Source organism: Denticeps clupeoides, chromosome 10 (genome assembly GCF_900700375.1).
Source record: "Denticeps clupeoides chromosome 10, fDenClu1.1, whole genome shotgun sequence".
In the NCBI taxonomy this organism is placed as follows: Eukaryota; Metazoa; Chordata; class Actinopteri; order Clupeiformes; family Denticipitidae; genus Denticeps; species Denticeps clupeoides.
In genome coordinates, this window is record NC_041716.1 from 10,619,061 (window position 1) to 10,646,122 (window position 27,062).

General features: G+C 44.2%; 1 protein-coding gene and 1 long non-coding RNA gene across 5 annotated transcripts; one reads left to right on the forward strand and one right to left on the reverse strand.

The window, feature by feature from the left end:
- The first annotated feature begins 7 nt into the window (after positions 1-7).
- Positions 8-3,985, forward strand: LOC114798768 (uncharacterized). Its single transcript, XR_003751115.1, has 3 exons — positions 8-73; positions 2,152-2,240; positions 3,823-3,985. It is a non-coding gene; the product is annotated as an uncharacterized LOC114798768 (long non-coding RNA).
- frmd4bb (FERM domain containing 4Bb) lies at positions 1,532-27,057 on the reverse strand. 4 transcript variants are annotated; one of them, XM_028994708.1, is made up of 24 exons: positions 16,992-17,406; positions 13,647-13,712; positions 13,445-13,539; positions 13,269-13,361; positions 12,495-12,579; positions 12,188-12,244; positions 12,062-12,084; positions 11,149-11,232; positions 10,181-10,246; positions 9,878-9,935; positions 9,310-9,396; positions 7,795-7,871; positions 7,442-7,580; positions 7,096-7,234; positions 6,763-6,896; positions 6,552-6,668; positions 6,043-6,271; positions 5,361-5,417; positions 5,105-5,249; positions 4,805-4,969; positions 3,275-4,038; positions 2,891-3,041; positions 2,489-2,616; positions 1,538-2,403 (listed from the first exon to the last, which is right to left on the reverse strand). In XM_028994708.1, exons 1-23 carry the CDS (start codon positions 17,151-17,153, stop codon positions 2,508-2,510), a joined length of 3,102 nt encoding a protein of 1,033 aa, XP_028850541.1. In that variant the 5' UTR covers positions 17,154-17,406; the 3' UTR covers positions 1,538-2,403; positions 2,489-2,507. The 4 variants fall into 4 exon arrangements, with proteins under 4 accessions (XP_028850540.1, XP_028850539.1, XP_028850542.1 ...); XM_028994707.1 differs by having other exon boundaries at positions 1,532-2,399; positions 4,805-5,249; XM_028994706.1 differs by having other exon boundaries at positions 1,536-2,403; positions 4,805-5,249.
- Positions 27,058-27,062: the final 5 nt, after the last annotated feature.

Consider the following 27,062-nt stretch of genomic DNA (forward strand, 5'->3'; position numbering starts at 1 on the left):
ATGTCTAGCAAGAGCTAATCAGTGGATCCAGCATTCAGAGGTCCACACCAACCCCCGGAGTTCCCAGGAAACGGTACGCAATGGACTGAGAGTCAGAGTGAGTGGGGGGAAAAAAAAATGAAAATGCTTTCAAATAAGTGTAGTGATTGTCATTGTGAAGTGGGTAGCCAAGCCCACTTCAGTGGGCAGCCATGAAAGGCGCCCGGGGAGCAGTGTGTGGGGATGGTGCTTTGCTCAGTGTCACCTCAGTGGCACCTCGGTGGATCGGGATTAGAACCGGCAACCTTACGATTACAGGTTACCGGGTTACGGGTTACCCACTAGGCCACCACTGTCAAATGAACTTGCTGTTGGGGAAAGACCTCAAAAGCTTAAGCACTGTGTTCTCTGGGTCTGTAAACCTTTGAAAGGTACTTCAGGGCATTTTCTCTCAAATGGGCCATAGAAGTATTTATAAGCAGGACATCATCTTCTATTCATATCACAGAGATTTCATTCATCTAACTGGCACTACATTAATTCACCCAAGATGCATTACATTTGTTAAAGCAAGCGGAAAAAAGAGCCCAAAGGATCTCTATTAAACTATAAATTGGCCCATAAATTATTAAACATAATTTTTTTAAAAATGACCAGCTGCTGCAAATACGAAATGGAACCGAGAAATAATCACAAGCAAGTAGATTCCAAGGAAGTTTGTTATTTTTGTAAAATACAAAAATAATATACTTTTTACATATTTTTTTTTTGTATTCAGTCTAGTTGTCCTCATGAGTGGCCAGTTGATTACAAACCTGGTGTCTTCCCACAATCCTAAAGGTTGGGAGAAAGAATGACCCTTAGTTGACCCAAAGTGTGTTCACCTAGTATATAGGTCCAAGGTGGGGGGAGCCAGAGGATTGCTGAGATGTACCTCAGCTTTTCTGCAACAGTAACCTGGATCAAGTGGGTTTACATAAAGTGTTAAACATATACTGTATTTTATCGTTGCTTTTTTAGTTGTAGGGAATGCATATGTGGCCAGATATAGCTTGACCTGATCCATCATTTGTGAAATGGTCGTCCTGTGTTTTCCACTGCAGGATTACCTCTCCTCAGTGAGTCAGTGTTTGTGTCGAGACCTACAGTGGACACACAAAACACACATCCTGCTTTTTTAAAATTTGCAATCCCAGTTTCCTCAAATGCCTCGCACAAACATATATGACACCTGCTGTAAATGAAATGTCAACATGGTAAAAAAAAAAAAAAAAAAAAAAACGAACCCATGTGCTTTAAACCACGTTCTTTTATTTATGCTCCATTCGTCAATGGGAGTCATCTTTTCTCTACAGAAGACCCGACACAGTCTTGAAGGCTGTAGGCTGTACAAATTTGTATTGACAACTGACAAGCATACTCTTGGAGGTCTCTAGGCTTGAATTTATACACCTACATTGTTAAAAAAAAAAAAATCTGATAAAAAAAAAAAAAAAAAAAAGAACAATACACTGTACATAACACAACATGCTTGCTATGCCACATTAAATATGCACAATACTTGAAAAAAAAAATTACAGTCTATAAACAATATTGACATTTACATTCAAAACACTGGGGAGTGGGGGAGGGAGAACCTGGTTCATGTTTTCCAGCACAGAAGACAGGGGTTTAGTACAAAAGGCTCCATGTACACCTACAATTAGGACCACGGGTTGTTCAACATTGTTGCTTCTTTGTTTCGCTGTTCTAAAAACACGGAAATGAAAAACAGATGAAGACATGAGGAAAAAGATGATTGGTTCACAAAAATATCAAGATGCACCTTTTGAGGTTTTAGAAAAAATATACAATTTAAAATGACAATAAATATCAGGTCGTTGTCATTGCTGTGGACCTGTTGAGGGGCAACGGTGGTGTTTGTATGTCACAGAGCTGAAACGGTACTATTTTACTTTATTATGATCCTTCTGATCCGTAAATGGAATGCATATGAAACCTCTGGACATAAACACAAAAATGGCAAAGACACGTCCCTGGGTACCCACTCAACATGGTGCCGACATTCCACATGGTTGTGTGTTCGCTAGGTTTCCAAGGCAACAGTCTCATGTACTTATTTTTGTTTTGTCTTTGTTTATTCACTTCGGTGTGTCTCCAAATCCTTAACAGGGCACATGCCATCAGGAGAGAAGTGCTCAGATGTTGTTTCTTTGGAAACTCTGGGCTGAAATGCATCTCAATCCAAGGCACATAATAGAGTAAGTCTGCGTGTTGTGTATGTGCACAAGCACAAGTGTATGTAAGTGTCTGCTTGTACATGTGTGTGTGGGTGGATGGTTTTGTTGCATGTCCGGTGTGCTCCAGTGAAGCCCTTTATCCCTGGGTCCTCACTTCATTAGCCAACAGATGCAGGAAACCTGTCTGAGATCAGAGATCAAAATCACAATCCTGTGATTACAACACAGTACACGCAGGGATGAGCTGCATTGCCCCCATAACTGCTGACCTGTTAGTTGTGCTCTCTTTTAATGCCCATCTTCAGTGGAGCTAGCCATGGCACCGATGACCTCCACAGTCTCTGAGGTGTGAGGGGCTGAATCAGACCTCCGGGGTCCACTGCAGTCCATGGGAAGCCTGCACAGAAACATGGCAATGTGAAGAGAAGCAATAATCCATTACAAAAAAAAAAAAGAAAGGAAGTGGTTTAATGATGCTCATTTCATCCAAACAATAGATACATTTCCATGTCAACCTGAATATATACCCAATTGTCTTTTTAAATAAAGTAAAGCAATAAAGCAATAACATCTGAAAATAGGGTTAGCTATTTTTCATTTAAGCAAATATAAAAACTATTACAAAATTTCAGGGAAATTGTACAGACAGGATTTTTCGCAGATTAAATGACCTGTTGTGAGTGGGGCTCCGGCTGTAGGCTGTGCTGTATGCTGCAGGGGACGGAGGCTGGGTGGCCACAGGACCATCCAGCACTTCACCGTCGGTCAAACCCACCGCTAAGTGGCCGCGCCAGCTGCCACCGACACTGGCTGCTGATGAAACTAAAAATGAACCAATGGAAGAAAAGATGGGAAAATGGGCACATAGACAGTCCATTTATATAGTAACAAATGGTACAAAAGTCACATCCAGTCATGGTCTGTGGGTCATTATGTCTGCCTGATCACACTACATAGCACAGATCCTTATAAAATTATGAACTATGTTGCATGATTTATAAAATTACAGTCTTAATCCAGTTTTGCCATAAAACCAGAAATTTAGGATGGACTACCTGAAGAGTATGAGGTGGTTCGGCTGGAGTGACTGAAGGGGGTGGGCATGGTTAGGTATCCCAGGCTATGCTGGGAGCCCCTCTCGTAGTCATATGCGCCTGCCATGCCGCGCCCCCCATCCCTGTTTCCAGCGCTGCGGTGGTACCACCCCCTCAGGTGCTCCACCACCAGGGCCTTCTGCATGTTTTTGACCATGAGTTCGCCATGAGGGCCTGGCCGGCCTCGGGGCGGCCTCATGGTGGCGTAAGGGTTCTGGGAGAAGCCGTCCGACCCCTCTGCTCCGTAATGTCTGTATCGGCTGTGGGCGTGGTAACTCTGTCCAAGGTAGGTGGGGTTAACATTATAATGTCCCTCTAGTTCGCCGTCATACATGTAACTGCCATTAGAATAGGGGTCAAAGTCTGTGCTGGGGTAACCTGCAACATAGTAGGCAGAGGGTCCGTACTGCAAGTGCGAGGGGTAGGCATAGCCACAACTGTTGTTGTGGACCAAATTTGGCATGCTCCCGGTGTTGCCATAAACCTCCACTTTTCTGTGCTGCCTATAGTCATAGGCCCTTGCGTCTGGAACGCGGCAGTGCGGGAAGTCCACGCTTGATTGGCTGGTGTACGAGGAGCAGTCGTCCAGAACCTCCGTGCTGTTGCTGCGGCGAGCAGGTGAGATGGTGAAGGACGTCTTGTCCGAGCAGTCTTCCTTCAGGAATTTGGACTGTGACTCCAGACTGCCGCTGCGGTGCCGGAAACCGTGAGCATTGCCATCAGACCTACACGAGGAAAAAAAAAAAAAAAAAAAAAAAAAAAGATTTCATTATAAAATAAATCGACAAAAAACAATGACAACAAAAAAGTACTACTAGTGCACAATCATACTTTATTTTAACTATTTGAACTTTCAGTTCCAGCAAAGTATTAACTTCATAAATGAGGATACTATTCACATGGATATTTCGCCATTGTGAATCATTTTTGACTGATGAAGTCTAAATTTCACAAGCAATTAGCCATAATCATCAACATAAAACTGTGCACAATTACATACAGCATATTTATCCTTTTCATTATAGTCTATTTACAGAGATGCACCAGTCAAAGGTTTGGGTACTCTACTCTGTGGTGGTTATGAAGATGAAGACCACCATTTAACTGGTAGAGTATAAACAAATTCTATGTTATAGATCATTCAGTGGTATGAGGGTTGTAAGATTGCTATTTTTATGAGAATCAATATTTTGTTTCCAGGGGCAGTGGTGGCCTAGCGGTTAAGGAAGCGGCCCTGTAGAAGGTTGCCGGTTCGAATCCCGCCGCTGAGCAAAGCACCGTCCCCACACCGTGTGCTGCGCTGCAGTGTTTCACAATGACAATCACTTCACTTTCCCATTCATTATCTGAAATGATTTTCCATCCTGCAGGACCCTTCCCTGTTGGAACCGCTTTAGTAAAATGTTGTCCTGGTTTTGCTCATTTTTAAACCCCGACGCCCCGGTGCTGGATGCTGCATCAGTGGACGTGAGCCTGAAGCGCAGGCTGTACCTGAGCTGGCTGCTGCTGTAGGCGTTGCGCGTCATGACCGGCGTTTGGGGCACGCTGCGGGCATCTCGAGGGTGCCTTGGCAGGGTTTTGTACGGGCTGCTGTGTGTGGACGAGACCTCTCTGGATGTGTAGTAATGGCCAGGCTCTTGAATGTCATAATCTAATCTGCGCGGGGGATTGGAGGAGGACAATGAGAGCGTTTGTTGAGCAACTTTAACACGGTTAAAATCCAGCCTGAGGAATGCAACAACGCCTGCTAAGACACGCAAGACTTTTCTGGTGAAAAACAAGAGAGGGAACCTGTCCAGGCTGGGATCGCGGATTTGGTCGCTGGGAGACGCTCTTCTCTCCAGGTCGTAGTCCAGTCCCGCAGAAGGAGGCGGGGTGAGGTAGGGGGAACACTGCACCGACTGGGAACGTGGCCGCTGGGCTCCGTCGGAGTCGTCTGCGGGGCAGGCGGCATTCGAGTGCATTCAGACGTGGGAGGACAACGGCCCAGCAAATGAGATGATTTACGGCACAGCGAGCTTTTATGGAAGGCGTTTGTCTTGCTTACCGTCATCCGGCGGCAGGCTGTCAGACAGGGAGCTGCACTCTGATTGGTTCAACTCATCTGCGAAGGAAACAGTACCAAATCAGTCAAAGCCTTTATGTATTTATACATGACAGGACCCATATATTACAGTCTGCAGACATATCGTGTAAAATTGGTCATTCACGACAAGCTGCATTCGGAAAGACACAAACAATGTATTGACAGACAACACAATTATGTCACTACCCTTTGTCATGTGTGGCTACCAAAAACATCACGTCTACCGCAAGCGCTGACAGTAAAGCCCTTTGATGATGCCACATTTTGGACATTTAATAGCTTTTGTTCAAATTAAACTACAACAAGCGTGGCCTTTCCAGACACAAGTATGTTTCTAATAAAAGCTATTCAAATGTCAAAATGTCAAAAATATTCGTAAGGCGCACATTGGAAAAAAATGTCCCAGACAAAAAAAAATTTTATTAAACCTTTTATTACTAGTCGGGCGTCTCACATTTAATATTCTTCCCCAGCTCTGCTCTGAGTAAATACAGATGGCAAACAGAGCTGTCCGCAAGTTGAGAGACAAGAGAAAGAAGACGGCCGGAAAACGGAGGGATCTGGCGCCTCAGACGAGTTCTCGAGTCCGTTCAAACGAAAACTCTTTTAACAACCGTAGGTGAGGGGTTTACAGCGTTCCTACCTGCGATAATGAGCGAGGCTCTCTGCGTGGGCTTCTTGCCCTTCTTCATCCTGTACTGGTTCATCTCGTTCTCGATCTCCTGAAGCTTCAGCATGGCGTCCAGGCAGTTTCTCCTCCTCTTCTTCTTCACCGTCTTACTGATGTCCGCCTCTCCGGCAAGCTTCTTCGCCGCCTCCACAATCTTCTGCTGCAACGCGAACCTGCTTTCAAGGTTTCTTAGATATGGGTCCTAAGGAAACATTTTTTGTATTGTCAGTTTTCTCCCATTCAGGAATTAACCAAAAAATGCCCTGAAGTGAACGCTAAGTGAAATAAAACCATAATATAATATAAAAATATAAACTCAATTTTGTACAGATTTCTCAAAATCATTTCAACATTTCATGCAAATGGCTGATTTAATAAGGGAAAACCAATGAAAATAACGATGATTGAGTTTCTGGTTTGATGACCACAGAACCTCAAGTCCACCGAGACTCACTTGGTCTGTTTATGTACGGCCAACACACCTCATTGTAAGGAAAAAGGTCGTCCAGCTTGAAAGACGTCCCGACCCTCCGCCGGACCTGCGGTGCTTTTTCTCCAGTAGATAGCGGATACTCTTTTGGAAGTCTGCCCGTCAACTCCTGCAGGAACCGCAGCAGCGCAGACAGATAAGTGCATGACTGACCTTTCATGTGGTTTAAAAAAGAAACAAGCGAAAAAATAAAAAAAGCTCACCGCCTCTCTCAGGCAGATCTTCTTCAGCTCCATCATCTTCTGGGTCAAAACATCCTGGATGTCCCTTTCCTTCTTTTTTAGCTCAGAAATCTTCTCTTTCTTCTGCTCATCATTCATCTCAGAGTCTGCAGAGCCTGAAGTGAAGGACAACAGATTGTTCTTTTGTGTGTGTGTGTGTGTGTGTGTGTGTGTGTGTGTGTGTGTGAATTCATCATTGTTGCACAAAAAGTTAGACATAAAATGGGCCTTATAGATTTAACATAAAATACTAATTTAGTGTACTAGTGTAGTGGACTCTATTAAACGGAAAATTAAAGAGGAAAGTTTCTTTACCGGTTGACACAAGACTGCCATTACTGGCCATAATGAGTTGATTCTTCACCCCCAGATTCCCAGGTTTCGTCTTTGATGCTCCGTTCTCTGTGAGGTCCAGGGCAACATCCCCTAAACTTCTAGCAGCACTCATTTTGGCCTTTTAACAAGAAAAATCGTTTTTTTAAATCTGACTTAAGCATAAAGATTTCAGCAACTGACCTTGTATGAGTGACATTTCAGCACTGGGATTAAACTGTACAATTGCAACAAGTACATGTACACAAGAGTTTCTTAAGCATGACATGACACACAATCACAATCCTTTCAAAAACACATGCAGCATAGGGTTACCATGGTAACTTACTTTGCTTTGTTTCCTCTCCAAGTAGAACTGATGCTGGCTAATAGCCATGACCCAAATGGTTTTGATGAGGGAGTGGCTGGCGTACCATGTGTGGATGACCAGTCCCGTCTGGCCAAAAGTACGCTTGGTCACAGCTCTCCTGTACACAATGACACACAAGCAGTTGGTTAATATAAACGTGAAGGAACCTTCTCTCAGACACCCAGCCAAGCACATTTTAGTGACATATTCAACGCCAGCTTTCTGAATGTTTGTGAATCTGGAATAGCCAGAAAACATGCACATGGCTGGAGACCATCTGCCTGATCCGAACTCTACAACCTCTGATCTGGAAACGTGGAAAATGTTCTCACCTGTGCGGATCATTCACCTCCACCGCAAACTTCTTCTCCCGAAAATAAAGGTTCTCCAACTGTTTCCACTGGAACAGCTGTACAGGAGGGAGAGCTAAAGTGAACGTAAGGCAAATTGAAGTGAAACAGGAACCCAGTGTAAGTAGAGGTCTTGTGCTCAGCCCTTTCTGCCCAGCAAAGACGGAGGAAGGAGAAGGGGGCAGGCGGGAAATAATGAGGTGTGAATGATTGGCAGACAGGTGACAGGCGAACGCTGCGAGCCAAATACAATCCAAATACAATCCATCCCCCTGTTTGATTCCAGACAGTTTGCCCACTACAGGGGGTACAGCTCACTCTCCAATCCAGGTGCGCTGGTGGAACCGGGTCTGTAAAATCATCCCCGTTGGTGAGTGACTCATGACCACGTCTGAACAGTAAGGGACACAACACACATTTCGCACGTTGCAATCGCATTGCCAGCGTCTATTCAATTGATAATTATAATAAACCGTAAAAAAAAAAAAATCTTCATTAAAAAGCAACAAAATAAAAAAACTCATCATCTGAGCGTCGCACAAATGCAAATTCCATTATGCTACAGATTTTGCATTTGTATTCCCCATATTCATATTTTCCTAGAGAACCGTGCTTTTAAACAGACCTGTGAACCCTCAGTGCAAGACCCTACCTGTCATATCATTCCTGTCATATCCCGTCCAGAGTTTAGTCTCAGTATGAGGCTCCCTGTTGCTTTAAGTCTGTTTGCAACTTGTCCCTTCAGGTTCCGAGAGCACCTCTGGGCGTGGCCCGGTCCCTGCCCCTCCGTCTGACATCACAGACATTCCTGAGCACCTCCCTCGGGCCGGTTAATTCTTCTCAGCAGATCTGTCCATTTTGATCTGTGTTTACACCCAGATACCTGAAAGATGCCAGGGTGTTTCCTGGCGGAGAGCTTTTCACACGCGCTCACTCATCTGTTCTAAACCAGAGAAGCAGGTTGCCTACAGACTCCGACTCTCAGTGGCTCAGACTCAGGCTCTCTCAGCCGACAGCATCTGGTTTCAGCTGCAAAACATCTCTGTTAGAGGATCTAAGTGATGTCAGCTACACGCCACTGCGGTAAAAGTACAGTCATCGTGTCAGATATACCTGCCGATACCAAGAGGGGGCAAACCCGAAGCTTCTCAATTAAAATCTCTGACTCGAGCACTGAGGCAATGCAGATCCTCTCCAGCACGGTCAGACTGACTCACCGTCAGTCTCACAGCCAGTAGATGTGTGCGAAAGGTTCCGTGAGTCATGTTTGAGGAAGGCCCTCCTCCTCCTCCTCTGTCTCATTTCCCTGCCCTCGATCCCCCCAGCCCCCCTGTCGGGCCTCCAACAGCTGCTGTGACAAGCGCTCTTTTCATCAGCTGGTCCGGGCCCCTCCACTGACACGCAAACAACAATCAATCTAGTCTCCAGGCTGCAACTACAAGGTGCTCAGATGGGAAAGCAGGGCCTGAGCCACTGCTGTGCAGCAGAAACCATTACCTTCCGTGGCTTGACTTTGTCCTGCAAGTCATACTGGCCGATTCCTTTGTAGCTTATCCCGAGCCACCACGGGATTCCTTGCTTATCCTGTGAAAAAACAGCCGTGCATCAGTAAGAGACTGAGACAATACAAATGTCAGCGAATGTAATAGAGAAGGAACAGAATAATAGCAGGATGAGAAAATGTTAACACGATAACACTTAAACTGGAAGGTCATGACTGAATCATTTATGCTGATCCCATATTGACAACAGCACAAGTAGGCCTATATAAACCACTTTATAGATATCTGTCTTTAAATATGTCAAATTTAATGGAATATGGGTGGGTAGAAGCCTAGTAGAAGCCTCAAACCCCACTTACTACCATTGTGTCCCTGAACAAGACTGTTAACCCTCCAGAGGGACTGTCTCTGTAACTACTGATTGTAAGTCACTCTGGATAATGGCATCCGATAAATGGCGAAAATGAAAATGTAACATGGAAATTATAAATATAATAACGCATCACATAAAAATATACAAAATAATATGGCAAACAGAAGCGATGCCAGTCAGGTTCTCTTACCTTTACTTCATAGTAATGAACTCCATATGTGGGCAGGGACTCCACTAAAGTCAAATACCTGAAAATTAAAGGAGGGACTATTGACTCAGATGCTTTTTTAATGTCTTGGAGGAAAGCGTGGCACTTTAAGTGACTTTAAATTGAAACGATTCACTAAGCACACGCAAGTAACAGGAGTGGGTTTATTGATTTCCAGCCACGGGACCGTGAAGATTTACGAAGCCAGTGACAAATCACGTCCCACCCAATGACCTTCGCTTGGCCCGCCCCAATAAGGGTGATCATTGTTTTTCCAATACTCACTGCACAATGGCTTGTCCTCGGGAAAGGCCTTTCAGTGGCTTGTAGTGCTCAATCACTCTTTCCTCACTGTAAACGAGAGTGATGGTGAAACACTGTAAACCTTGAAAACAGTACAAATGCAGGCAAGTACACACATGGCAAGTCAGCAAAAAAAAAAAAAAAAATGAGGTCACACATTTTTAAGGTCATAAATTTACAACTATCAATGCACGACTATCAAATACATGCTCAGCACTTTGCTTGGCCCGCTCCCTTCAAACGCCCCCTCTACACGGAGGCCACAAATTAGGCTTTGACATCCCAAAGTTCTGCAGAAATGCTGATCTGATATCATCAGAATTAATCATTATTCAGAAAGCCGGACTACTGGGAGCAGTCATCTGGAGTGAAGCATCTGGAAAGATCTCAGTACCATTCACTACAACACACCAGCACAGCTCAGGTCTTACAATCTGTTCCACTGACTGTCTGCCTACCTCATTCCTTTCATTTAAATGTTATATTTTGTATTATATTTGTATTAGTATATATGCTAGCTTTTTCCTTTTTATACTTTCCAGGGGCAGTGGTTTGCCTTGCCGGTAAAGAAACAGAAGGTTGCTTGCTCGAATCTCGAACTGCCAAGGTACCACTGCACTGAGCAAAGCACCGTCCCCACACACTGCTCCCCAGGCGCCCGTCATGGCTGCCCACTGCTCACCAAGGGTGATGGTTAAAAGCAGAGGACACATTTCATTGTGTCACCGTGTGCTGTGCTGCAGTGTGTCACAATCACAATCATTTTGCTTGCATAAAAATATTATTTAAAATGAAATGCTGCAACAGAGGTTTCCCTTTCATTCATTACACTCTTAATGAGCTTCTGTCTCAATTCAGTACAGAACCTATTGCCTTATAATCACACATAAAGGTTTTATTAACTATTAATAGATTGCAATTGTCCTATTTTCTATAATGGTTTAAGATACCAGTATGCGAGGGATGGATGCTCTTTCAACACTTTGGTGGGAAGCGTTGGTAGCTTCTTCAAATCCGCTCTTGTGGTCTCATCACTGAAACAATTAAGACATGAATGGTCAATATGTGGTCACTATAAGAGCATATATTTTACAGAAGCAATTAACGCCACTGCTCAACCACAGCGCGTCATTCTAATAAAAGACCTTTCGCGTGTGAGAACAATGCAAATACAGGGAAAATGAAAAAGCTTGCCAAGGTTAACAGCCAGTGGGCTGATGCTGGAAAAATTCCCCAAAACTGCAGGAGGTGGGTGTGAGATCTTAATTTAAACGCAGCCATGTCAGCAGGTGCAGAGCGGGCGTAGGTGCCGTGTGAACCGCGGCACCAACAACGTGTCCACTGAGGGGGACCGGCGCAACTAAGTTAAGCTGCCATGTAAATCACACCGGCAGGTGGCCCATTGAGACAGCGCGACACATTGTTGATATGGCAGCTCCCTGATTAACATTTCAAAAAGGCTAATATTTGCCCCAGTGACCCTGCATAATTTTTCATAACTGGACCAATTTAACAGCATATAATTTTTTTTTAATTATTATTACGAAACACACTCGATGGCCACTTGTACGATGCACAGTGATGTTCCAAAATGACTGGGATTGTCTACTGTGCTCTATGCTCTGTGTACAATGTTCACTTTATGTAGAATTTAGGTGGAGACCCGTTAAAAACATAGCAGTGACAGTGACAGGAAAATGGTAAAACTTCAATCGTGTTCATCACCCATCCTGTCATCAGAAGTGACTCTGCATGGTAACAGAGTTTTGGTGGTTTTAAAAAAAGTGCCTGATATATGTAGTTATTATTTTAACATCCATAATCGGTCCCCCAAGCAATAACTGTTCAATAAGAAAACCTCACCTTGTGTAGTCTCCTTTAGCCTCCTAAACGCAAAATAAAAAGCACAAAAGTCAACATTAAAAACACAATGCTGAACACAGCACACATTAAAATTCATCTAAACAAAAGCATCTTGCACTTCTGTACCTGCAGAGCGTGTGCTGCGAGTTTGAACACATTTTCGCTCTCCACTTCAATGTCTCCCTGTGTGGGGGAAAAAAAACAGTTCGCATTAGATTTTTTAAATAAAAAAAAAATTATAAAAATAGAACTCTGGCTGGAAAAACATGATTTATCCAGTGCATCATAAATAAAAAAAAAAAAAAAAAAAAGTATTTTTCCAGCCTCCATCTAACATAACCTAGACCGTTGTTCTGAAAGCAAGACTTTAAGTCATAAATAGCAGCATGGCTTCATTAGTGTTCCAACATTGCGAATTAACATTGCAACCTACATTGTAGATGGCCGTTTCTGCGTTCAGGTAGAATAACTCCACTGTTGTGCTGTCCTTCAGCAGTGCTATGTTCTCTATGTAAAACCTGCAAGCAGAAGAGTCTGTTTTCAGGAGAATGGAGCAATAATCTGCGGCGCGGATTCATCTTATAGATGTGAATAAGATGACGCTCTCTGCTGGAGGCTAGACGTAATGGGTATTAAAAGGAATGGAGGTGGCCCATTCCTGGAGGGTCACATCACAGCATAGCCAGAGATTTCCCTGGATTTGGCTCATTGAGTCATTTTCCAGGCTTCCAAGATCTTAGGATTTAACAGGGTAATGAATCACTGGGAATCTCTTTGGGTTGAACAGCTGGAAGTGGTTGCTGGCAGAAATCAATGGGATGAGATGGAGAGAAACCAGACAAGGCAACAGGCAGCAGGAAACCAGGGACAGATAGTAAGAGGTAAGAAACATGCATTTAAATTCAAAAACCAAATAAATCATCAACATCCTGAAATCGGGCTGACAACGTTCATAGTTACCTAATGATTTGTTATACCCAAGTGGGCCTATAGGGCTGGAATCACATTACTCTCCATCTCTTCCATTTTCTTTCTTTCTATTCATAAATGTAAGTTATTACTTAAGAACTACACTTGCAAAAAAGAAAAAGTGGAATGTGCACCTTTTTGGGAATATTGACTATCTGCCCAGTTCCCAACATTTGTCCCAGAGAAGGGGACTACATATTAACAAATGTGTCCGTCCTCAAAACACATGACAACATACCTGACCAGGAACTTTAGGGCAATAGGCCCAGACCTCTTGGAGAAATCATGGTCCAGCACCTTCCTGTCCAGCTGTAGCCACTTACACTGACCCCTGCAACGAGGAACAAAGTGTTGATCAGGATTTCCAATGAAATCTATACTTGTTAAGATGTAATTCATGTGTTAACAACTCACGTGTCATCAATATATGTAAGGCCGAAATATTCCTTTTCTTTGAGGTTGAAGTGCGAGGACACCAAGTCTAAGAGCTCACGGGACAACAGTTTAGGCTGTGGATAGGGAAACAGGACATGGCGATGACACTTCATGTTGTGACAGGTGGCAGCCCATGTGTGCATGGGCCATGAGCCAGGACAAGGTGTAATTGAAGGTGTACCTGAACCAGCAGCTCCAGGTTTCTGTTGTCAAGGAGATGGACTTGACACAGGCGCCCCTCGGTCATCTGTTGATGGGAAAGGAGACATCGGGTTACAGGCTACCCACATGCACACTGCCTCCATTTTAAACAGAGGAACACAAACATTTAACATTTTAATCCTGATACACTAAAGCATTAGCAGTTACACGTCAAAAGGTAGTTCCAACATGGTTTGTAGCATTTGTAGGATAAGCAATTCCTAAAGGCAATTCCTATTTTAAAGGTTTCATATTATGAAGTGCAGTGTGTGGGGACGGTGCTTTGCTCAGTGGCACCTTGGCGGATCGGGATTCGAACCAGCAACCTTCTGATTACGGGGCCACTTCCTTAACCGCTAGGCCACCACAGCCCCAATGATGACTCACTTCAAATAACATCAGAGACCCCTTCCCTGTGACCAACCTTCTTGCTAACTAGTCAAAACTAAGATTTTCTAAATCAGGAGTCGGCAACCTTTAACACCCAAAGAACCATTTGAACTCAGTTTCCACAAAAGAGAAAGCACCGGGACACGAAAACTTTGCATATATTACAATTTTTTTTACTAGCCCGAATATGCATGTAGAAGCCGATGACGTGACAAATGTTTAATGTCCCAGACAAGTCAAAAACCCATCTGGACGTGTTCGGGGGAAGGGAGGAGATCTGGTCACCCTAATGTCGAGGCACTGTGCTAACTCTACACGTATTACAAAGAACTGTTTACCCGCCCCACGAGGCGTCAGATACTCTGATCGAACCACCTGATCAGCAACTGGTGAGAGCGGCCAGCCGTGGTTGTGAGCATATACCCATAAATTAAACAAAATGCATTTTAAAATGCAACAAGTTCACAATAATAGTTCCCAAATAGTTTTAACTACTATTTAAACATAAAACTGATAAAAAATTAAATAGTTAAAAAAATAATAATTTCCCCCTAAGCCACAGGGAGCCGCAGTGTAAGAGCCAACCCTGGAACTAAATATTCTGCACAAATATTCTGGAAAATTTTAGCATTCACAAACTAGCTAGTAAGAGAGCGGGGTAATAGGGTGACCGGACGTCATCTTTTCACCAGACTTTTCACCTATTTTATTTTATTTTTTTTTAAGACCTACAGCTTTCGTCTGGCCGGGTTTTTAGAGTTATCCGGGTTGTTGAGCTGCTGAACATGTGCCACGTCATGGGCATCCTACATCCCCCCCATTCACCATCCACAGTAGTTTTACAGAAATGGTGCGTCCCTTCAAAATGTTAACAACCTTCCTAGAGAACGTCAAGACATAATATTGTACTGTTTATGAATTGGGCATACTTTGCAAATAAGTGAATATTGGTGTATGATGTCCGTGACATGAAAGAATGTGAAGGTGAAAGCGACTGCTTTGTCATTGTACAGCACAGCTCAGCACACGGTGACACAATGAAATGTGTCCTCTGCTTTTAACCGATCACCCTTGGTGACCAGTGAGCATTCATGACAGGCGCCCAGGGAGCAGTGTGTGGGGACTGTACCTTGGGGACGTCAGTGGCCCCCTGGTAGGCCTGGTTTTTGAACCTGAAACCTTTTAATTCTGCTTCCTTAACCGCTAGACCACATCTGTTTCGACAGCTAAAAAAACCTGTACAAGTCTAAATATCCGTCTGGATGCAATTTCCATGTCTGAAATAGAGGACATGTCCAGGGAAAAAAGATGTCTGGTCACTCTACATAATTAATTGATAATTGATATTTCTGATATGCATAATTTGAGCAAGATTTAATTTTCTGAGCAGGTCTGACAGCAGTAAATGGTCTTTATTATTATGATTACATTTGTCAGATGTTCTATTCCATTACGGCATTTCACTGAAAAAATAGCTTTTGTCTGGAATATAATTATTAAGGATGGAACCCATTTGGGTTGTGATGTCAGTGACTGATATTTTAGGGTGACTGCTGAAGAGGTTATTGCACCCCAACATTAAAACACTGGTCTGCCACTCAGTCTATTTTGGCACAATGTAATATGACAGCAGAACACTAGAAGGAAGTGTGTAAAACCCATTTGGTGAAGCAAAAAAGCAACATCTGTTTGCGGGCATATTCAAAAGCGAGCCGTCCACACAACCACAGAATGACACACAGTTTATATGTGGTTCCGGGTTCCACGCATCTGCTGTGTTCTTCATTACAGACCAGACGTTTGACCATTGCTGCGTCGTGAAAAATTGTGGCTGTGGCACAGTAGTGTCAGAAAAACAATATTTGTGGTCATGAAGCAAAGAAACGTCAGTGGCCAGAACACAGGACCACAAAAATATCTGTTTTTGTTCATTTTAACATAGAACACTGGTTTAACAAGGGGAAACAAGTCAGGGAAGAACTTGAACTACTATTAAACCTGTCCGTTAAAGGGATAACTTGAGTGACTTTTAAAAATGCAGGGAACTATAAAAAGTCTTAGAACCACAAAACATTTGAAGCAGAACAGAAATAGTCTCAATGACAACCCCAACAATGCAATACAAACCACTGAAGGACAATTCAAGCCAAGTTTGTTCAATCTCTAACATGTTTAGCTAAAGGGCAAGTACATAAATGAACTGGTCAACAACTGAAGTACACATGGTTCAGGTCTGAGTTTAGTTCCACTTCATGTTCCAGTTCAACCTAAGAAGGACACTAATCCAAACCCAAGAAAGTCTGTGTACAGCACAGAGCCATCCGGTTGGGAAGGGGGTGTATTCAAACGCTGCAATCACACTTCGATTTTATACTGGAAGCCATAAATTCTCCACCACCCTGCAAGAGACTCACATACTCATCAACATGAAAAGCCTCAATGTATTTTACATTTTTACATTTACATTTACATTTACAGCATTTATCAGACGCCCTTATCCAGAGCGACTTACAATCAGTATTTACAGGGACAGTCTCCCTGGAGCAACTTAGGGTTAAGTGTCTTGCTCAGGGACACAATGGTATTAAGCGGTATTTTAACTACTTTAACTCAATCAAGTATACTGCGTTTACACGAAATCTCTTACAATAACTAAATCCAAATTGGTAAATTTTCAATTATATAGATCATTTTCACAAACTTTGACAGGTTTACAAAGACGCGATTCATACCAGCTCCTTGAATACACGAAAAGCCATACACTTTCATGTAATTAATAAAACAAGTGATTCATTATACTAAAGATAATATGGTTTTCCTTTGTTAAATCTACAGCGAAGTGAAGAAATGCTGACAGAGGTCACAAGGTACACATAGTCAGGCAATTCTGCATCAACAGGAAGTGAACCTAGAAGGACGGAAGAGGGGACGGTACCTGATAGACCTCGCCCAGGTAGAAACAGGTCTGCAGGCACTGCCGGCACGACCTCATCCTCCGAAAGTAGCACCTCCGGAGCATCCACAGCGCAAAATCCCAGAAAAAGCGGCCGCTCCGGACAAGCAGCTTTTCCACACTGCACATTAAGCTCCGGGCCATGGTCGCCCCGCCGTCGGCTGGTACGGAGGTCCTGGCTTACGTAACCCGTCGAGGCGGTCTGGGTCAAGCTCTAAACAGGCTGTTCTTTCAGCACCCCGCTTCGGCTAAGCCGAGAGAAACCTGCTTCGGCGAGGAACTCTCGCCGAGAGCTCCCCGGAGTGCACTGGGGCACAGACAGGCTCCCAGTCTCCCTTCTGTGCCGCGGTCAAGAGCCGCTTTCTTCCCTCCCTGGGCCCTTGGCCAGACAGAGGAGCGCGAGGGACGCCAATTTTCAGTTAAACGCACGCACAGATGTGCGACGGCTGCAGTGCACGCGCACTTCGGAACACGCGGCCGTAGCCTTGGCCACGACCGCGCCTCTCGCATCCAAAAACAACCCCGGCCCGCCACATAGCGCACTCGGCCCATCCACGTGTCCGCCCTTCTCGTGTTTGCAGGACGCTGCCGTGTGAACATTTTCCATCAATGCCCACGACCATGAGGCTGCCAGCGACTTCGCAGGCCGAAGAGACGCCTCCGGCCTCCGCCCAAAAGCACGGCTGAGGCTTTTTGCAATAACAAACCAGTGATCTTAAGGAATAAGAGTCAGAAAAGGCAAATACTGACAATCAGGCAATAAATAATGAGCATTCGCAAAGTCAAGCACCTCAAGTCAGCATTTTACAGTTCACTTTATGGGAAAGAGCAAAGCGAATGTCCAAGCATCGTGATGTGAGCGCATGGAAAAGTATGCATGGCGAAATTATAGCTGTGCAATTTGTGGCCTACAAAGCCACGCTGTCATTAAAATGGAAAAAAAACAGAATAACTGCACAGGCCACAGACTGAAGGATCTTCAACTGGTATTTTTACTTGTTCCCCCCTACGTATTTAAGTGTGGTGACAGTCCCTGAAAAGCATTTGTATCACACGCATCGATGAAACGTGTGCATTATAGAGCGAAAACATTTTGAAGAAGCGCTCAGCCACCACGAATTTCAAAATCTTACCTCCAGTCTATTATTAACGTGCAAAATAAAATAAAAAAATCGCAAACGACTCTAGTGCCCCAGCGTGCAGTCCTGTTAATGCAGTGTTTAGTGGAGAATGGGGCAGAGTGATAAGAGTGATAACATTTTTTTACATAAATACATTTGAATGTGCAGGATTGCAAAACTAATTACAATATACAATATCATGGGTGGGTTCAGTATTACATGGAAATTTGCCGTCTATACGAATGGTAAAATGAACCTTTTCTGAACAGATTCTCTGTCGTGTACACATTCACAATTACCAGCGAAACAGAAAACTGCCACCACTCCCTGAGCCACGTAATGACTCGATCAAAGCTGCAAAAGCAAGAATGCTGGAAGAGTTACAATATTTTGGACCCGAAGTGGATGTTAAATGCCATGTTTAGCAAGGTAAGCTGTTTTAGAGCTCGGCCTATAAAACCCATGCTGATGGCAACTGTCATTTTCCTGCCATGTCCAGCACAAAAGAAAGAAACAAGCCTCAATTTAGTCAGAATAGAACAAGAATGACCCGGCATCTCTTAGACACATGATCAGTAATTATATGAACTAGAAAATAATTTCTTTTGTTAAGTCACTACCACAAATCTGGCTGCTGGTGGTTTGTCAGCTTGACCTCATGGAGCGATGCGAGGAAACACTAAGCAGCTAATTTGATGAAAGCGCTCAGGCCCCAGAATGATGCCAGAATTGCTCAGCCTCCCGCTTACCTCTGGCGGGGCGAGGGGCCTTAACAAGTCGATACGAGACCCCCACTCTCCCAGGGGAGCAACCACAGAGCGAGCGCGAGCACAGACACAGCCTGGTCTCACAAATCATCGCGCTTGAATGAAATCACTCCGTCAATTAAGGGCCCCAATCACATCCCTGTCCTCCCCAGCAGTGAGCCAATAGAACCGAAAGTGTGTAGCGTCATAAATTTGCTTTTATGATTAAAAATAACGTTCGGACCAATTCACTTACATAAACATAAATTAGTCTCCATCTGACTCGATGCTACCCCACATCTACTGGTAAGCATATAAAAAAATAAACAGCATTTGTTAAAAAGTATTATCAAGAATTACTCTTTGAAAATGATTAATTCTGTGAATACAAATTCAGAATCAGGATTTGTGTGTGTGTGTGTGTGTGTGTGTGTGTGTGTGTAATTTCCTAAGAAGGTTTTTGACTTTTAGGCCACTGGAGAGCAAAGTTCAATAGTGCAAAGGCAGGACTGCTATAAATGTTATAATATTGAGGATGTTTTAGCCCTTTAATCAACCGGTAGAATTAATCTATACCTATTCATAAGTGCCCTTATAATGGAACCCAGTGCATGTCTGACAATGGTTCAGTATTAAACACATTAACAAAGGATTTCATGATATTACAGTTTAAACGTTGAGGTATAACATGAGATTATATGTGAGATATATATGCAAGATACTTGTTCTTTGGTTGATTTGATCTGCGCCTGGGGGAATTCCTGAGAAAATCACTGCAAGCTTTAACCATCATCACTGTGTTAGTGTTGAAATATATGCTTGACATCAAAGTTCGGTGGCAGTTTTTTTTCTGTCTTCAAATAATCATGTCAAGAATTTTTCAACTTTTATTAATATAATTCTTTATCCCTGTTAATTCTGACCTTTTTTCGGTGAGGGTAACATATAAAGACTCTTTATTACTTAGCCCAGAGCACTAGTTCAGGCACTAACTTCAGACCAGTCATGCAGACCATACAGTGTTTTACTAGGAGGATAGAGGGTGGGGGCCGACAGTAGTAGCCTGCAGGGCGGTGTTAACCATTCTGACCATGTGCCGAATGACCGGTGGGCACTGACATAAGAGAAATGGGAGTCTTTGTGCTGGAGACGCCTGAGACTGAATGTTTTATGATGCCGGAGCCACGGGGAACACCGGACAACTGCCCAGGGCTTATCTGTGTCAGACTAGGGCCAATGACCCAACCCTCTCTCCGGCATGTCTACCAGACTGTAAAAAAAAAAAGGCTTTTTGTCCTTGGTCTCTGTGGATGAAATACATAACAAAAGAAAGACCTCGTTCACAAATAAACCGAGTGCAAGTGCCGAGTGACTCGTGATGGCACCAAAAAAATGTCTACAAAATCCCCGAGGGTCTAAAGGTTGATTATTCAGGTCACTGAATTAAGCCGTTTTAACGTAAAGAAGGTCACCGTGGCCCTGTTGGAGAAGAGTGGCATACAAATGTGGGCGAGAACGGGGTGTGGCTGTTGTTCTGCCCTTTAAGAGAATAACGCAATTTCATTATCTCTCTCAGGAACCCGCTCAGAACCGAGCGGGCGCTGATCAGATTTAGGCCACTCCACCTCCCACTTGTACAAAACCAGCACACGGGGCTACAGTGTGACCAACATGTTCCCCGGGATCAATTATTTATCTTAAAAGGGAGTGGGGCCCTATGAATTCTAAACAACGCTGCTCGATAAATGTAAATATGTAGCCCGAACACCTCTGCAACACGCAATGCATTATCCACGATAGCCGCAGCGGCTGCGGTTTAAGGGGCCGTTTCTCATTTCGTTCTCATCGGCTCCGGCGGCGTCTGTATTCGGCCCGGCAAACATATCAAGCGGGGGGCTTTTAAGAGCCTTGTCGCATCTCTGTTCAGCCTTATCTCTGTTTGCCGTGCTCGTGCATTATTTATTTGCGCTGGCGGAACGCGACAGGCTACTCCATAGGATCAACGGCGTCTCGTGACTTACTGTTTGTTCGGAAGTCAGGGCTGAAGGTGATCTTGAAATGCCTTCAAAACTTGCAGAGCAGACTTTTACAAATTCAATTGGGTATGTCAGGCACCGGCATTCACACACACACACACACACACACACACACACACACACACAGAACAGGGTTTACTGATTGGTCACACAGTGGACACCATAAATAGTGTCCACTTATATACTCATGCAGGGCAAACCCCTGATAAGAAAAAAGGTTTTCTTTTCTACTTTCAGACATGTTTGAAAAGCTTCGGGTGTTATTATTACTATTATATAGATAAAAAGGCAATGTTATTGCCTATAACGAAATCTGGTCTCAGATTCACCTCAGCCTTCCCCAGAAAGTACTATTAAGTACGTTTTACTATATGGTTTGTCGCCTTTTATTGTAATTACTGCGTGCACTCAAGCTCCACAGACTGAATGTTGTACCAGCATGAAGCGTAATGCTGTTACAGTACCGAAAAGGTCAAATGCCTGTTTGAGTATAAGAGTTACACAAAGTCACTTGCAATGAGGTTTCTGACATTTTGTGAGTGAGAGAAAGTTTAAACTAGCTCTATGGGCCATTCTATAAATCGAAACAAGTACACTGGGTCTAACTGCATTTAAAAGATGGTGGTCCACGATCTCACATAAACTAGCATTTGATGCTTGATAGCAAGATGCATCACCAGATGCTCTACAAATACATCTCAGTAGCAATGGTGTAAAACCTCTACATTGTTTAACACTCCTTTTGCTTGAAGAATCTGATCTATAAACCTTCACTGATTCAACCAACTCATTAGTGTAGCTGGTTGAATCGGCTAATACAGAGATATTTCCCTTAAGGTCAGTTGGTTCACTTGGAGCACATCACAGCCAATACATGATAATAGTAAAAACACATCTAATTAATTTACTTTACATTGCACAAAAAATGTCTGTGGTTCATTTTACCAATCATTTCATTTCTAGACAGGCCTTGAATTAAATCACACCCATTTCGCATAAAAGATTGTGACACCAAGGGATGAAAAAACTGACTAAACAGATGAGTTTTTACATGAAATGATGAACCATTAGCTCAGTAACTGGTAATGACGAACATTTAAAATTATATATCATATAATATATATAAGACAGGAGTTTGCATGCTTTCCCCGCTTTGGGGACATTCACTATTTGGATTTGCAAGCCTAAATTGCCCATAGATATGAGTGTGTATGCGCCATTTGGTGGCCCCACACCAAGTCCCTGTCCCATGCCCCATGTCCTGCAATGGGCTCCTGCAGCCACAATCCTGATTAGGAGTCTGCAGTTAAGCATACTGTAGAGCTGAATATTTAGGCAGGAATATTCACTTAGATTCGTTGTAATATGTTTTAAACCATATTGGGGCAGTGGTGGCCTAGCGGTTAAGGAAGTGGCCCTGTAATCAGAAGGTTGCTGGTTCGAATCCTGATCCACCAAGGTGCCACTGAGGTGGACAAATTTCACTGTGTGCACCATGTGCTGTGCTGCTGTGTCAGTAAAAGTGTTAAAGGGCTACAGAGAGCAGACATAACTACACCTCTTGCACGGGAGAGAAGGCTGACGGTGATTAATGGGGATTACACAGACTCGAAGAAGACAGAGAGATTTCCATTCACAACTTAGTAGACACTGCGGAGTTCCTCAAAGACGAGCCGCATCTACTCCCCAGTGCTGGGGATCGACTGCAGTCCCCAAGAGAGGGGTGGAGCCACTCACAGAAGAAAAGAAAAAACCCTTCCTGGCCAAACACAGGAGAGACGGGGAGGAGGTCAAACCACCCGTCCCTAAAGCGTTTGACCAAGGTGCTTGCAATCTCCTTTTCTCCTGTCAGCAGGCATAGGGATCCTCCAGCTCAAACGCGTTTCCTCACAAGCAACCCATTTAGCAGCAACACATTCTCGCTCTAGTCACGAGATGTGACAAGTGACAAGCTCGATAGACAAACCCTGCAGAAATCTGGGCTGTGTCATAAAATACAGGACTCACTGACATTCTCTTCCTCATTTCCTTGTTTTTTTTTTTTTTTAAGCCATCCTGACGCTTACTGGTACCATTTCTCAGCCGCGGGGTCGATATAGTGGCACGGGAGCCAGACAGATTGCACGCCTTCCCACTGCTAGACTTCGCCGCTGTGCGGCAAGCCGACCCGCCGCTCAGGCAGCATGAGCAATTAGGCCTGTCGGAGCCGGTAGGCCGAGCGATAACGCACATTAAAAAGGCTGAGGGAAGAAATTCAGCCTGGATCGTGCAATTAAATCCGACGGTGTCCTCCAACGGGACTCACAGGACTGGGACATGCAGCGAATGCAGCGGTACTGGTAGGCGAAACAGAAACCTACATCTCATCGTCAGATCCATCATCTGGACCCACACGCCAGAGCGCCTCCCCACACCTCGAGCCTGGAAACATTAGAAAGGCATAAAAAGGCCAGAATCCAATCAAAACTCTCCCCTCGCGGTTCACAGAGCGCAACACCAAGTCCTCCAGCTCTTCCGAGATGAATGCAGCAACGGTCAGATAAACACACACATTCTAGGGATCCGTCGCAGATCCGAGGCTCAAATTAATCACAGGCGGGTTCTCCGACGGATTTCCTGCCGAAAGCTTTCCTCCGCCACAGCAAACAGAGAAGCAGACCATTTTAATGGGCACGCCACATCCGCGGGCGAGGGGCATTCCTCCAACGAGCTGCTCCTGTCTACGTCAACAGCGACCGCGTCTTCCTTGAAGGGAGCATGACAGCCTGTCCAGCGCAAAGGGACACGGAACAGGGGGCTGGTTTCCCACGCCATGCTGTGACTGGAGATCCAGACGGCTGGGCACTGGTGTCCTATCCAAAGAACCACGATACAAATCACTGGAGCCCACGTTTATGGTGCACTAACGTCACACCAAGAACGCGTCCTGAATTTACAGAAATGAGCAGAGAGGAACAAGTCGTCTTGGAGACAGGAGAAGGAATTTGCAAGACGACACGATGCATATACCAGTAATGGCCGTACAAATCAATATACTGCATATTGTAGAAATTCTATGTCAGAATAGAATAAACCACCATGTGCATACAGATTTAAGCCAAAAAAAAAAAAATTTACACAGTTAAACTGTAGGGGTCGGTTTCCATTCGTGGATTAAGCCTCGTCCTGGACTACAAGAACAACGGGGGCAGTGGATGGCCTAGTCAGGCATGACAGCTATCACGCAGTGTATCACCTGCTTCCTTCACTCCATTCGATGCGTCCCGAACAGAAATCAGCGAAGGTGACCACCGGCGCCACCAAACCAAACACACGGAATTCAAGTACTCGGCCTGATGAACTGTTGATTGTGAACTTAACTTAAGTCATATATATCCATTTTTTTTCTTTATTAATCCCATAGGAAATTGCTTCTCTTCTTTTAACCATCACCCTTGGTGAGCAGTGGGCAGCCATGACAGGCGCCCGGGGCCTAGTGTGTGGGGACGGTGCTTTGCTCAATGGCACCTTGGGATTCGAACCGGCAACCTTCTGATTACGGGGCCGCTTCCTTAACCGCAAGGCCATCACTATTTTTGTGGTGCCATTTATGGTAAAAATATCCTTTTTGTTTGCCTGACATTATTGTGATTTTTGTGTAGTCTATTGTGCAGCTTGGAGACCATGTCTGGATGGCCTTCTGGAACAAAATTGGCCTGCTTCTGGATAAGATTCAGCTAAACTCGCCATCCCCCGCAGAACAACACTGCTATTTATTAGATCCACAACATCTGCTTTTATTAACCTTTTCATGATATGACTATCATTGATGTCCGTGGCTTTACGGGGATTTACCCTTGATGCTCTGTTTCTTCTTTTTTATTGTTGCAGAGGTATATTTGAATCAATAGAAAATAAAAGCAATGTTTCTCACTTTTCCGTATTGAGCGGTAATTGTAAAGTAAAGAGTCTAATTATGCACACAAGATACACATTTGCAGTGTGGCACTGCGTTGTGGAGCTGTGGACTGGAGCTGATGCAACAAAGAGGAGCAGCTGTGCTCTATAGGCCTACAACATAAAGATCAATTGATTATGTGGTATTTATTGATTGTAGTGTTGCACCAGCGGCACCTGTAAAAGGGTGGGACATATTTAGGAGTATGGATCACAGTTACTCTCACAAGGACCCAAGTGTGATAACAGATGACTGGCTCAGTCATCTCCAAAAACGGTCCACAGCCAATGATACAATCAACACGGTAGGGAAGGCGAGGCGACCGGGCTACCGTACCAGAAGCTGCTGAATGCTGGCCATGTTCCTCATGTGGCCACCGCTGACCTCAGATATAGAGTGAATAGAACATTTGGACCAGAGAGCAGCAGAAGAATGTCTCCGGGGCTGATGACCTACATGTTCCCTTAGATCTAAGAGATGTCAGCAGGATGCTCCATAGGAAGAAGAACGCAGCGTCTACTCCCAAACTGGGGGAAAAAAATAGCTCAGGGAGGCTTTGACTCCGCCTCTAAAGTGATTCTTGCTTTGGTGGCACAGTGGGGACCAAGACAGCATTAGGCGGGTGTTGTGCCTGGCGAACGTGTCACCACTGGCACTGTGAGGCCTAATTGAAGCCATGCAAAGCTGCTGATGCAAATGTCCAGCCACAACCTTTACATCATCCAGCCTTCACACAAAGAAAGTTCATGAAATAAGGGAAGGCAAATTGATGTTTAAAACCAAAACCCAATCCAGCTTCCTTTTATCCCGTGATCTTATTGACCAATGAGGTTTTATATTGCAAAGAATATTATTTTATTACTCAACAAGATGTGGTATTGTGGATTTACAGAGCTGAACACGCATACAACATTTTTGTTACAATAATTTACCCTTGCAAACATGTTTCGGCCTGGACAGTAAAGAATCGTTACCAACCTTCCACACTCACTTCCACGACTCGAGAGGCATCCAACGAAAGAGAAAGTTCAGGGGTGTGAAGACCGAGCCGCCGGTGCGGTCTACCTTCCCAAATGAACCGTGCAATGATGTGACGGATGCAGGATATGAACAAAAAGGTATGTCTACAGTTATTGTTATTTTCTCCTACGACAAGTAGAAGCTGACGTGTAATCAGTGCAAAACTAGTGTGCCTGAAAACTGTCACTGAATATATATATACACACACACACGGTATATATACCATTATATATATATATATATATATATATATATATATATATATATATATATATACACACACACACACACACACCATATGCATGGTCTGTGTGTGTGTGTGTGTGTGTGTGTGTATATAGATATATTGTATAATATTCAGTGACAGTTTTCAGGCATATTATATATATATATATATATATAAAAATACAAATGCATGAGAGTAGTGAGAATGGTGCGCAACGTGAGCATCATCCTGCATGAGCATGGCTGTAGAAAGATGGAACCTTTTGGCCATTTTTACCCCGGCGGTTTGGAGTGAAGCCTGCGGCCATGCTTTAAACACATCTCGGGATGAATAATGCCCGCGTCACCTACCACTAATACGTATCGATTCGGCCCGGATTCTTATTAAACGGGGAGGACGCGGGTCCGAATGGTAAAAGTTAACCCTCCATGGGCTGCCATGTCAAAATGAACACAGTGAGATGGAGAGCCGGGTTCTCATTCAAACACGTCGCGTCCCACATTAAAGGAAGCCTGAACGCTGCATCGCCGCGTTAAAATTCAGCGAAATAAATATTAATCCACAAACGAAAACCACGTTGTCGATCAATGAACCGGCAGCGATTAAAGCCCATCTGCCGGCAAATGAACGGAATTAGTAACCTGGTGTGTCTCTTTGTTTGGGGGTAAAACCTAGGAGACAGGACCGGAGAGTAAGGAGCGCCCATGTGCCATTTTTTATTATTATATTTTTTAATGAATAAAAAAAAAGAATAATGGTTGTAAACCTGTAGACCTGTAGATCGTTTTTTGATCGGACCCCGTTTTTATCCCGAGAACGGCGCGAACACGAACCTTGCCGGTAATGGGCGTTTCCTCCTCTACCGCAGCTCGCTCTCCGGCGTCCGGCGGCGGCAGGCAGGTGTTCCCCGGCACACTGGGCGCATGTTCAGTCCGCCTCTCCTCCCTGTTCTCCCTCGGTTCTCTCT

What these genes read in the sequence shown, in the direction of transcription:
- frmd4bb (XM_028994707.1), bottom strand. Translation starts at nt 17,153, where the DNA reads ATGGCCCGGAGCTTAATGTGCAGTGTGGAAAAGCTGCTTGTCCGGAGC. An exon ending in ACCTGGAGCTGCTGGTTCAG is followed by an intron (nt 13,540 to 13,646) that starts GTACACCTTCAA and finishes CCCTATCCACAG; the next exon opens with CCTAAACTGTTGTCCCGTGA. An exon ending in CGGAGCCCCACTCACAACAG is followed by an intron (nt 2,617 to 2,890) that starts GTCATTTAATCT and finishes GTTTCTGTGCAG; the next exon opens with GCTTCCCATGGACTGCAGTG.